We start from the raw sequence: 13504 nt of genomic DNA on the forward strand, positions 1-13504 counted from the left end.
TAGTATTTCTGCTATGATAAAGCAGTTTATTAAAAACACAAAAAAACCCCATTTCAATACCTGTTTCAGATTCTACTTAGCAGATTCAAAAAGGTTGCTCAAATACACCAGCTGTTGAATGGGAAACTGGAAGTGTACAGCCAAGATTTAGGCTTGCCAGTACTCCTAGGCAGAAGTCAGATGGAACCGGAAGGGCAGGAATTTTGTGGGAGGGCTCATGAGTTGAGATAAACAAACCACCGAATTTGTATTCAAAATTTTGAAACAGGAGAGGGAGACAGCTGAGGGCTTTAGGATAGGATCACAGCCTGTAGTTGCTGGGAGGATTTTGCAGGGCTTGAGGTGTGAAAGGGGAGAGAAGAACCGGTTGGGACAGAGCCACTTTCAGCACAGGCAATGAGAACTGCTAATGAAGGATAACAGGAAGTAAAAGGAATGATTAAGAGCTCTGATATTTTATTGGTGAGTTTGACATCTGGTTAAACAATACATATGTTTGAAGCTTGACATCCAGTAGCTCTCATATACAAACCATCGCGGTACCTCAGCAAATTCACAGGGCTGAAGGAAAAGCCATATGAATGCTGTAGGCTCCCAGGAGCAGGGCAGACAGCAGTAGGCAAGCAGGTTAGCTGGGAGGAATGGGAGGAGGGTGGAGGAGAGTGTGGGATACCCAGCTTTAGGCATCTGCCTTCCTGAGCTCAAATGAACCAGCTGACTTCCCCAGGCGCCCTCCATAGAAACAAACTTCTCCAGAGGGTGGTTCATGGCACAATGTTATGCTGGGGCTCTACAGAGCTCCCATGAATTTATTTCCCATTTCTTAGAGGAATACTGCTTTTTCCAGCAACTGTACAGTGCACCCTGGGAGACAGGGTGGCTAATTTTGATGCCTATAGATGGGGAGTGTGTATCTCCCTTCCCTTTGCCCTCCCTCCCCAGCTACCCATTGTGAATTAGTTCATAAACAAGTGGTATTCACCCCATATTCACAGCTGAGGAGTTTGTCAAGAAACAGGACCTCTCATGCTGTCATTCATAGCAGATAGATATACACAGCAGATTCTAATTCCATTCTGATCCCAGATGGACTTTTTGCATTTTGCCACAAACCCACTTTTTCCCCTCATACAGCATCAGATCTGCCCAGGCAATGTCCATCACATTGGTAAAGAAGTCCCTGTGAATGCTCAGTAAGGTGTCCTCAGTAAGGTTCAGACAGATGCATGACCTGCCTGCACAAATCTGCTCCCAACCCACATGGATTTCAATCCACTGAAGTCAATAGGAGGGTTTTCACTGATTTTAACAGATAGAGTAGATTTAAACAAATTTCACATGCAGAATTCATTCATGTATCAAGCTCCAGTTGCTCCTAAAATCTGACTGATTTGGGAAAAAAATAGTCTTTCCTGCTCAATTAAATCATGTTCTGCATGAACATGATTTACCCAAAGGAAGACTGTTTTCCATCAATACTGACAGGCTGTCATTATGTATACATTCACAACATATATGCTCCCTCATTAAAAAATTGCCCAAGTAATAATGTGGAAAGGAAATGATGGTGTGTGGTTGAAAGAACAACTGCACAGACCGAAGTTTGCTGCTAATATAGCACCAACAGATGCTGTAATTAGAAAGTAAAAGACAAACAGAGGAATTGTTATTAGTTTTGTGCAGTGTTTAGGCTTCTCCTAAAGCTAAAATGCTTCTTTAGGGAAGTGATAATGTCTTCATACATGACCCTGGGACTACTGTAAAATGCTAAAGACCCATCCCCACAGGTGTCATACACCATAACTGCATGGCTATATTTGTAATTGCTCCATTTTCTACAGTTCTATTCTAATTTTATCACCCTTTATAATGAATTTCACTCTTTCCAGGAGCGCATTAGTTGTTTTTTTTTTTTAAAGACAGGTTTTATATTATTTTTAGCAGTGATCCATTCACATGCTGAATTAAATAACAAACACAAATGAAGGACAATAGTATGCTGCTTCCAGTACAAAAAAAGGAAAATATTTAGATTCAGTAGAAAGCAGGCAGGTGATGTGTTAATTTAATGTACTGTTCTAATCTCTGCTGGAAAAAGATTTCTATGTTGGCACAGGGCACCAGAGAAATTAAGTGAGTGAACTCAACGTGGCATCTATCAAGAGACAAGATATTTCTTCTATTCTGGTCTGATACCAGTATAGATTCTATTTGAAGGTAGATGATTTGCAATGTGAAAAAACCCACCACAAAAAAAAAAAAACCCAGAGAGGCACAACAACTAATTAGAGCAAGCACACAGAACAATTCAGGACATCTGGAAGAAAAGGTCAGGACTGTAGTGGTACAAGTTCTGCAGATCAAGTAAGAGGTGGAAAATTCACCTAGAACTTCATTCTAGCTAATACTTTCTAGATAACACTACATTAATACTACTAAGTAAGACACATCTCATTTTCAGATTTATCTAGAGGGGAAAAAAAATCCTTAGGAGGGAAAACCATATCTAGTATTTGCAGTCCTCCAGGATCTGCTCTCAGGTACGTTTCCAACTGTATCACAGGAAAGCTTGCTGCTGCTAGGTTCCTATCTGCCTGGAAGGACAACAATGCATTGGAGCAGAGTAATGTTGCTTTGTTCTGGTGTAAATCAGAAGGCTCAGGGTATAGTCCAGGCCCTCCAGCCCAACCGGAGAGCCTAGGAATCACAACTAGTCAAAAAGAAGGTAATGAAACAGAAATAGCAACACTGATGGCAACAGTGAGCTCTAAGCCTACAGCTTTCCTGTCTGCCATGTTCCTCCTTCCCAAAGAGCAGTCTCAGGAAGAGATTTTCTCTGGCTGTTCACAGTGCTGTTGGATCACCTCGGCAAGGTCAAGACACCGCAGAATTCGCCATTTCTCAGCAGCCAGCTCCTCCTTGGATACCTGGCCCAGGAGTTTTTTGGCAAAAAGGTTCTGATCCTGCATGAAAAGGCCCACAGCAGATCTTGGGGCTTGAGGGAAGTTCTCCAGGCAGCCACTTGTGAAACAGAAGTTGATTTTCTTTTCACGTCTCATTCCTGGTCCCCTTTCTTCAATCCAAGTCAGAGGTCTAGTGTGGAAGAGCAAAGAAAAAGATGACTATTTATGAAGAAATGGAATCAACAGTTCCAGTTTATGCTTTTTTTCTTGGCGAGTACAGAAAATGCCCTAATAAATGCACCATTTTTAAATTTCAGTCATTGCATATTCAGGTAACATGTTCTTACCCACATGCCTTGTTCTTAGAGTTGAACACCAGGTCATATTCTTAACTCTGCCACTGCTTCATGCCATGACTTTCAGCACACCATCTAAGCTCTCTCCAGCTTTGTTTTCCCTATGCACAAAGTGGAGCCAGCAAAGTCTAGCCATCTCACAGGGAAGAGGGAAGTTTAATCTGTTTCTTTGTGGACTTGGATGAAAAGCACAGTTAAACATCCAAATATTTTGTGCATGATTCAATCACAGCTAAACTCATAAGGCCCTCAATGTCTAGTTGTTCCTCCAGCAAGAATAAATTTACGTCACTCAGGTACACAATGATGACGCAGGTGCTACTGTGCAAGCTGAACACCACCACTTTAGGATGAGAAGGATAGATGGCAAGTTCACTCATGGAGACACTAGTGTCCATACTCTCTGAACATTTCAAATGTATTTCTTTCTCTTCACTGGGAGCACTGAGTTGATCCTAGAGATTACGCCAGAAGATGTCAGTTTTGCTTGTTTCAACTACATGGACTCTCAGGCAGGTCCTTCTCTAATCAGAGCAAAGTCCTGTCCTATGCCAATGTGATAGCCACAGTCTCCAGGCCAAAATTAGTGGTGCTGGCTATTGACTGGCATAGCTCACAGGTCCTCACACTTTCCTCTCCAACTTCCCAGTCTGGCTGAGGAAAGAGGAGCCATGGAACGTGCTGCAACGCTTCAGGGGTCTTAACAGACTCCCTGGCCCAACACTGCAAGTGCTTGCAGAGGCTTTGAGGAATGGTCCTCAACACCAGCCACAGCCATGATCTTCCCTTCCTGCTCTTTTGTCAGCTGCCTAAACCATGCCATTACCTTTCTGCAGCTCATTCATCAGGACTCACTACTGCTGGTGTTTAGAGGATGCACATTATTTTTCTTACTTCATTATTGATGGCCCTTCCACAGTCCTTTATAGCCCACTTTAGTCTGCCACTCACAAGTTATGAGGGCATTGACAGCATGGAAGAATAAATTCTGTCTTCAAGTACTGCCCATTAAATCTTCAGTATCGTTAGATCTAGAAAGAAAGTCCTTGTCAGTCTACCCTGAACACATTCTGCAGAGCACTCAGCTTAATGATTCTGCACCTCTCATCTTTTATGCTTTACAATCCAGTTTCCATATTCCCATAATTGTATCAATTATTCTTTGCTCACCTGTACTGCCACAAACACATCCCCTACAAATTAAGCATGGCCAGATGAACCTGACTGAACAGAATAAAACAACTGGAGGGGAAAAAAACAAAGAGGACATAAATCACAGCCTGCAAGAATGCACCAAAAAAATCCTCAGAGGACTCAAATTCAAAGACACCATGTGTTTCAGTAAGTCCCAAGGCTACGTATCACTGCAGGCCAGAAGGGTGCTTGACAGCCATACCACTCGGTATTTTCTGTATTCTCAGCCTCCTTCCCTGAGGTGCCGGCTGTTGACTTTGGTCAGAGGCAGACCGCTGAGCAAGCTGGGTTTTGCTCTGACTCGACAGAGTCAGTTTTATGTTCTCATGATAGCAACCAGCCACAGAAGTTTCCGGCCACTGTTATTCAAAGCTGCTTTATCTCAGGTAGGCAGGTATGAAGAAACCACTGGGCAAGCATAGGCAAAGATCTCCACCATGTAATAGCAGGGAGTAAACGGTATGATCCAAAACAGGCAGTGTCAATGCAAGGTCACCTCTCTGGGGTGCTCTAGAACAGATGCAAACCAATGATCAGGGTCAAGCACATGCTGGGTTCTGCCCTAGCTTGAAGAAGCCATTGAACCAGAAGCACAATCATGCAGAGGGGGCAGAATTTAATCAAAGTGATTCAAATGACCAAATTACATCAGTGAGCAGGGAAATGTTGGGTATAGTGATAGATTTATCTTCTTCTGCAATTGGATTTTTGGTTGTTTTCCCTAAGAGAGGTTGATTCTACTTGATTGGTAACCAAAATGTATTAATTTTTAATTAACAACAACTTCTATACTAAAATTAGTCCCTTCTTTGCTATAAAGGTATGTATGCCGCAAGTCTGCACACTATTTAAGCAAATTTGTAGCTTAAGAAACAGGTTTGTATTTTATGTCAGAAAATTGTGAAGGGCTGATGGTTTTTTAATAGATAATTTACCCATTTTCATTAAAGATTTGTATCAAACTATTATCTGGCTATGGATGTAGTTAGTTATTTAGAAGTCTTAGTAGTGTTACGTAGAAGCAACAAATCCAGTATTTTTGGTAGCTGAATAAAGCCACATTAAATATGTTAGACAGTTAAAAAAGAAAAAGAAAGTTTAACCAATCACTAACAAACCACTTTTATACTGACTTTTTACAAAGCAACTACTATCTGCAGTGAAGAAACCACCCCGACTTTCTATGGTCATTCTGTCTTTCCAGATTTCAGACTGGTAGAGCTCTCCTAGCTATGTTTTATTCAGAAATTAGAAGAGACTTTCTGCTTTTCTGATTCCCTGTTTCCTCAAATAATGAGTGGCCCTAGTTGGGCTTTGCTAGTCTTTGTACCTGCAGAAGAATTAAGGTTGTTTCATGCTTGAAAGAATGCTAGGTCCACTCAGCTTAATATTTTATGCAGCAACTTCTGCAGAAAGCATGTATTACATGGATTTTTTTATGGATGTTCAATTTGAAGCTATTTTATCAGATTTTGTAAGCTTAGATCTCAATAAAAACAACCTTTCAAATGTTTATTGTCAGAATATGTGTTCAGAAAATGTCTTCAATTTCTTTAAACATCTTCCTTTTCATGGTTTGAAAATGTCAATATTTTTTTACCATGCAATCAAAAGGGGGCTGCCTTACCTTGGATGGGAATTAGACCCTAACCCCTAGTTAACATCAAAAGAGACGTTGCCCAAATCATTCTCTCTTCAGCTTGCCCTAAAAATTAATTTTTGTTTTTTACTGAGTCCAAGCTCTGTGACCCTGGGACAGGAACTGCAGTCCCAAACCAGCCGTGCTGTCAGTAGAGGCTTGGCTTTTCCTGGATTGCTCAATGTTTTATCACAGAGAGGCTGTCAGCTCAACTGCCTTGGAAACACAACAGAGGCAGAGGTCATCTCTCAGATAGCTAGGCGTCAGGCTTTAACACACACCTCCAAAATCCACTCAGAGACACATGAGCAGCCAGCGCAGGCTGTGCAGCGGAGACAGACTATAGCCTTTGCACAAATCCCTGCTTAACAAGCAGAACACAGGCTCCTGCATTCTGCACCTGCTGTATTTTCCAAGGCAGAAAATAGGCTGAATTAACCTGATTTCTCAAGGTTAGTGTATTCATGTATTTTGAAAAAGGATGGGATAGCTCTCAGGAAAGGTGCAGACCTTTCCCATCCTTCAGCAAAATAAAGGTTGGGCAAATTAGAGTCATAACACTACCACCATTACTGCTGGGCCATAGCTTCACTTGACAGAGAGTGGGCCAAATTCTCTACTGTTGTAACTCCACTGACGTCAATGGGGGAAGGTCAGCGGGAAATATGGCCCCACCACCGAACAGAATACAGGAACACTATGTAACTTTCCAGCCGGTGTAAATTATCCCAGAGGCATAAAGCTGACTGTCCTCGAGGTCATTAAAAAGTTCATGGTGACAAAACACTTACTGACCCATAGAAACAGTTAGCACTAGGCTAAGAAAAGTGAGTATCTGTTAGCGGTGTAGAGCAGGAAAAAAACAGAAATCCAGATACGGTTCTGTATCTAGCAAACATCATACAGAGCAGCTAAGGACTACCTAGGAGACAGGACAGCCAGAGAAATCTTTAAGCCATCCACTAGTTCCACCTGCTGGAATTAGTTCAAAATCTCACTCTATATAGATCTTTACAGCTACTCGTGTTACTGGCAAATTGCTAAGAGGGTAAACAGAGTTTGTATACAAAGTTCTGTCCTCTCACAACTGCATTTTAAAAGGAATTGGAAATGATGTTTTATTTAAAGGCAGAGGAAGATTGCTAAGACAAGATGCTAATCCCACGATAAATTGCAGTCAGCTTTGTAGGACTGGCTGACAAAAAGCTTAACTAGACCCGCGGTGAAACTTACAGTTCAAATAAGCCCTGATTATTCACTCCCCAAATAGCTAGTCCTTCAGATAATTACTTTTTTAACTTCACACTTATCTCAAATTCTTGAAGAAGTAAGAATTAATGTTTGGTGTTTTTTCTTTTTTTTTTTTTCTTTTTTTTTTTTTTTAAGCTTTCTAGCAGTATAAGTGCAACAAAAAAAGGGTAATTTATTACAAATTAAGATAGGCCAGAATATTTTCCCATGGGGTCTTATTTTCCCCTGCTCTCCCTAGTCTTCTCATCTACCTCTTGTCAAATGCTTATGAGGGGGTCATCTGTCTCAAAGGCAGAGCATGCTATATGGAAAAAGAGGAAAATAGGAGTGAAGGGAAAGGAACAAATTGTTCCACCACCATTCCTACCTCCTAGGAAACATATAGAGCTTGGGTAATTTCTCTGTACCTTTTCACGTCAGACAATTCTCAGGTTGCATCTATAGCATGTGGCAAACTGTCATTGTAAGTAACTTCAACCTATCTGAAAGGACATGACCTCCATGCGGATGGTCCAGAATGGCCAAATCAGACAGTTTCCAGCAAAATACACCACCAGACTTTGGACCAAGTTGAGTTCTCAATCCACAGTATGAAACACTGATGACTTACTTCATGGTCATATAATATTTAAAGATATACTATTTTATAGCAAGGCCATTAAAAATATACTATTTGATAGCAAGGCTACTGTTATCATGTAATAGAAGGGAGATCAGACTCATTATTATGTAATTCATGATTGAAAGAGTTTTCTGCAAGAAAGTCATAGTGCAATGATCTGAAAAATTACAAGTAATCCTGGCTGCTAGATTCTCACTCAGCCTGACACACTCATGCAACAACAACAAAAAGACAAGAAATGGGAAACAGACTGTTGTCCTACTCAGAAAAAAATCAAGGAAACTTCAGGACTGCAGATTAGGCATTAGTCAAGAGCAAACTTTGCAGTTGGCCTTTCAGTAGTTTATTATACTTCTGCTCAAAATGTATCATTTTCTCTTAACCTCCAGCTAGTACTTCGTATTAACACAAACATTATAGTGTTATAAGCTAAGTATTATAACTAGTGCATTACCTTTTCAAGCAGTCATATATTTTCAGCCTTTAAAGAAATGTTAGATTTCAATGTACAGCTAGAACATCTGATGCTAAACAAAAAATATCCTGCCTCTGAACCATTTTTTGGAGTGCAGGAGAAGGGTCTTTCACTCTTGGGCATAGTAAAACGCATTATGGGCTTATTCCTACATTCAGACATCAGAAAAGAGCTTTTAAACCTCCTCATGCTCTTCAGCAGACATTGTCTGATGGTAGCTCTTTCTACTGTGATTACTATAGCAAGCATTTTCAGGTCTGTTTCTCTTGTACACTTTTCATGCCAGTGTCCACCCATTCTGTTTCCACAAGAGGAAGAGCAGAACTCCTGCAGATGATACCCGAGGAGCCTGGCTCACCTGCTCCCACAGCCATTACTCACTTCTTGTTTGCTGTCTGAAAGTGAACAGTCATTCTGGAATAATTCTTATCCTTCTGCTTTTCTCTGGTGGCAGAGGTAACAGTGAGGTCTCCAAAGAGGTCAATCAGCCAGGTCAGTCGGGCAATTCCACTGAAAGCTGGGAATCCTGTTTTGTTTTCATCGAGGACACTACCTGGTGCGACAGCAACAGAAAGGCCTGAGAAATGGGAAAGAGAATAATGCCCTCTGCACAGGAATGCTGAAGAAACTGCAGTGTTGCAGGCTTAGCAAACAGGTGTAGAAAGGCCATGAGTGGATGGATGGACTGAGTAGGAAAGCCGACAAACATGGTCAACCTTGAAATGGATCCGTTGGCGAGCTATGACAGAGAAGGCTGCACGAAGTACATACACAACAAACCCTTCACGATGTGATGAGGACAGGAGGGTGTATGTGGATTCAACAAGGGAATAAAGTAAGGAGAAAACAATGGCTTGAAAATCTCTCCCAGCTCTTCTGAGGCCGAACACCAGTATGGAAGACTAAAGGTCCCCACTAGAAACTGGAACACTTCCTCAGAGCACATCATCCTCTCTGAGGCCAATATGAATGAGAAACTGGTCACAACCATCAAAGTACAGAAGGGATGAAGAAGAGCTCTTTCCTCCACACAACAAGGCACTGCATTCTTCACCATAGAGCAGAAAGAGATCAGCAAAGCAACAGAAGACGATGACAACTGTTAAGGCAAAGGTGCTTTCCAGACAGTTCTGTAATTTCATGGAAATATCCAGAACTGATACCTGTGTCTAGTCAGTTTATATACAGACTCTCATCCAAAAGGACTGAATGAAGCCTGGAAGCACTGGCATCCCTGTGGAGCAGGCAGACAAATCCAGATGGACTTCCATTTCCTCACACCTACTGACCTGTGAAATGCAATGTTCCCTTCACCAGGTCTTTCCCAGCCACCTCTTTTTTCAGCTGCTTGTATTCTTCAGTCAGAAGCTCAATGTGCTCCACGTGGAGTACTTTACCTGCCATTAAAAGAAAACAAAATAAAACAAAAACACCACACCAAAAATGAGGACAGATTAAATAAGACCCCTCTGTGTGAATCAAAGTCATGTCTAAGCAGTAAAGGCTTCATCAGCCGCCAGTGGGAACTTACTTAGAAATGTTCTCACGCATGGCTGACAAAATGATGTCAGGAAGAAAACCAAACATGGGCCCTGCACTGAGGCATCAGTCTGGGTTAAGAATTTTCAGGAGACAGCCAATATAGAGACTACAGGAACAGTAGCCAATATGTTTAACAGAAACTCTGTAATGAAACCCAATACCCAACTAAGGCTGAAACATGAGTCTTCAAATTAAAAGACAGATTAATTCTTGGCCTCTTTCCCCTCACATCTCCTTGTTCTGCATTTTTCCTCCCAGGGTAGTAGGAAAGAAAAAGGAGGGGAAAAAAATAGCATAATGCTCAGACCCAGATTGTAACAATATGTTGAGGAGTACCTCCCTCCACTGCAATTAATTGGGCTACTTTGGAATAGAGGCTCTCGAATACACATTGAATGTGGCCCTCATTCAGTGTGTGTTTTCTGGAAGGCTTCCAGGAAAGTCAGTTTAGGATGCTGACAGTAACTGCTGCTGCTTCAAGAGAAAAGGCATCAATTCTGCTCAATGGGAAACCATCTGGTGAGCAACAAGGCAGTAAGTGGTGGTGGTACAAGAAAACAGCAAAGCAGAAATCCTATACCTCTGGTTTTTTAGGACAAAACTCATAAAGGAAATTTTTAAGCAGCAGTGGTGTAAATAGTGCAGCTTGCCCAAACAGTTTGCCCTCTACTTCTGCCCAGCACTATTTTGTTTCTTGCAGCCCCATACATCCCCACTGGCTTCAGCTGAACTGCCCACTTCTGACCCTTGGTGTGGATGGGACCACATGCTTTCCAGAAATAAAGAGATTTTGTTTAGAGACAAGCTGTCTTTCAGACAAGGATGCCTTGGTGGCCTACAACAGCATTAGCAGATGTGTGTGACCAGCACATCACAAATGCTAGAAGCAAGGAGAGCTGTTTCCAGTTTTATTTTAAGGGAAAGAGCGGACAGGGAAGTGCAGAAGCCAATGACTACGCTCATTAAGTGCTTTGCTATCACTGCAACAGAAGTTTCCTTCTCTAACTGCATTCTTAGTGTCATAAGCAAAGACCAGTGCTTTTGTAGGGGCAAACGTACCTTACACTTAGCCTTGACATCTGTGTGTTTATTTCCCCATTGGCACACATCTTAAATACTAGATTGACACATCTCCAAGACAGGCATATTCCCTTGTACGTCATGATTAATAGTAGACTGGAGCCCTGCCTTTGAGTTTGGTGCCTTTGGTGCTACCAGACAGGTGATGCTGTTTACATCCTTGAGAACAAATGCCATTACCTTTCTGTTCAGCCATCTCCCAGAGCTCATGGGCCGCCTTAGCAGACAAAGCCATGGGGTACTCAACAAGGACATGTTTCCCAGCTTCTAAAAACATTCTGAAAGGGATACAAGATCAGTCTTTAAAAAGTATACCATCGTAATCATCCTTCTCCACTGTGTAAGCTGCTTCTCACTCCCAGTCAGCCCCATATGGAGAAATGCATAATGCAGATTAACAGAAATAAATGGCAAGTTTCCTAGCAATGATGGTGTTGTGGCTACATCACATATTGAAACACCAGGAAACCTGGGGTTTAATTCTCCTTTTTCCCTCACTTACTTACAGCAAGTCACTGAAATGCCGCAGTATTGAGCACTGCAATTTCTAACTTCCAGACACTTGAGTGTCCTTCCTCTATATAATCCATGAGGAAAGGCTTGAATCCTGTTTTAAGCTGCCTGTCTATGAAACACAGGCCTAGATGTTTGCAATTGGAATTACTTGGGAAATGAATGTGTGTAAATCCTATTCTCTTCCAGATCTTATTGGGTGCTCTGTGGAACTTGCTGTCATTCACTTCAGGCTTCTGGTATGGCAGTTTCACCCAATGTCCACATCCTCTCCTGCAACAGCTTTACACAATTCCTCTATGCTTCTAAATTACAGAGGAAAGGATGGGAAAAGGGTAAAAAAAACCAACTCAAAATACCTAATGGTTTCTTCATGGCTTCTGTTCTCTGTGCTGATGAAGGCTGCATGGATCTCTTCACTTCTTAGAGCATCTTCCAGGCTAATCTGCTTGGCCTCATTAATATTGCCAAAACTTCTCCTGTGTATTTAGCATAAATACAATCAGAGCATAACAGTCACAGTCCATTCTTCCCAACCGCATGTTGTGCAGCAGCACTTAGAAATTGTTCCCATGGACCACTGTCTCACTGGGTTCAACCAGGGTTGAACTGCTGGTACAAAGGCAGGGAGTGGCGTGAGCACTTACAGACAGAACCGGAGTGCACAGAAGAAGAAAACAGATGGGTCAGTGTATAGGTGGTGGTATCAGTACATAAACTGTCCCACTATTGAAGTGTAAAGTGCTTTTTTGTTCTTGACGCTTTGTTTTTTAATAAGCACCACTATGAAAGAGCCATTTTAAGAGAGTGACGAGCCATTTTAAGAGAGTGACTTGGAAGGGGACAGTGGTCCTATGGGACAACTTCCCACCATGCTGGACAACATGAGCAAAAGCACTTGAGATGGCAGGGCCGCATGCAGCAACAGCAGGTACGGACAAGCAGAAGAGGGACAAAGCAGATGCTTGGCTATGATGGCTCATACCTTGCAGCATACACACCATGTCAGTGCTAAGGGGAAGGCTCTCTTGGCCACCACCCTAAGCACATCTTTACCTGAAAATGAAACGCTCACACTTCCCACAAAAGCCCTTTACATTAGGAAGGACTGGTGCAGACACCTTGACAGTGTTTGGATAGGTGACAGAAGGCATGAGGGTAGGTCACAAGCAGGACTTGAAAGCAAAGACAGGTAATGTTTGCATGTGATTGGAATGCAAAGAGCAAGGAAACATATCCAAGCAAGCTGCCTGTGAACCATGCATTTTGATAGCACTGTTTCTCAACAGAAGTAGTGGAAATCCTGTCTTCAGTGTTGCTCAAGGCTAGCTGTAGCACTAGCTAAGGCATCAAGGAACCAAGAGTGTATTTGGCAGGGATATAAACTGGATGACCTAATAGGTCCTTTCAGTCTCAAACAACCCTGACTGCATGATTTAAATATAGCTGGAAAAATATATTCACAGTCTGAGATGCATACATGTACTGCCCAACTATTTAAAACCTTTATGATCCACTGTTATGGGGCAGATGGTCTAGCAGGAATGCTTCAGACAGAGGTATATGTGTGACAGTCCTGCTAAATTACCATGGCTCCAAGCTAGTGAGAATAACCATAAAGTTGCTCTCTAAGAGGCAACCTTACTGTACGTAGTAAATTAGGAGATTTTCTTTAGAGACATCTACTGGTTCAGTATTTGGTTTAAGAAAAATAGAATTTTAGGATAAAGTTGCAATGTTAGAAGCTTTACAACACGAGTTTTTATAAAAAAATTTTTTTAAAACTTTGTAAAACCTCTTATGTTTTCTAAACATTTCTATAAATTTCATGTAGACACTAGCTCATTAGTGTAATTATTGTCTATACCATCCTAAACCTACAGGAAATTTCAGTCAGACAGAATTGCATTTCTTTTTATCACACAGATC

The 13504-nt window shown here is 41.7% G+C and overlaps 1 protein-coding gene across 7 annotated transcripts in view; it reads right to left on the reverse strand.

Moving 5' to 3' along the window:
* Positions 1-435: 435 nt before the first annotated feature.
* BLVRA (biliverdin reductase A) overlaps positions 436-13504 on the reverse strand; it is a 44135-nt gene continuing 31066 nt past the window's right edge. For all 7 annotated transcript variants that reach the window (XM_064443835.1, XM_064443834.1, XM_064443839.1 and 4 more), the window contains 5 exons: positions 11935-12054; positions 11243-11340; positions 9730-9837; positions 8822-8993; positions 436-3093 (listed from right to left, as the gene is read on the reverse strand). In XM_064443835.1, coding sequence (XP_064299905.1) covers positions 2820-3093; positions 8822-8993; positions 9730-9837; positions 11243-11340; positions 11935-12054 — 772 coding nt within the window. In that variant the 3' untranslated portion in view covers positions 436-2819. The remainder of the gene's footprint in view (positions 3094-8821; positions 8994-9729; positions 9838-11242; positions 11341-11934; positions 12055-13504) is intronic.

The sequence above is a fragment of the Phalacrocorax carbo genome, chromosome 2 (assembly GCF_963921805.1).
Source record: "Phalacrocorax carbo chromosome 2, bPhaCar2.1, whole genome shotgun sequence".
NCBI classification, from domain to species: Eukaryota; Metazoa; Chordata; class Aves; order Suliformes; family Phalacrocoracidae; genus Phalacrocorax; species Phalacrocorax carbo.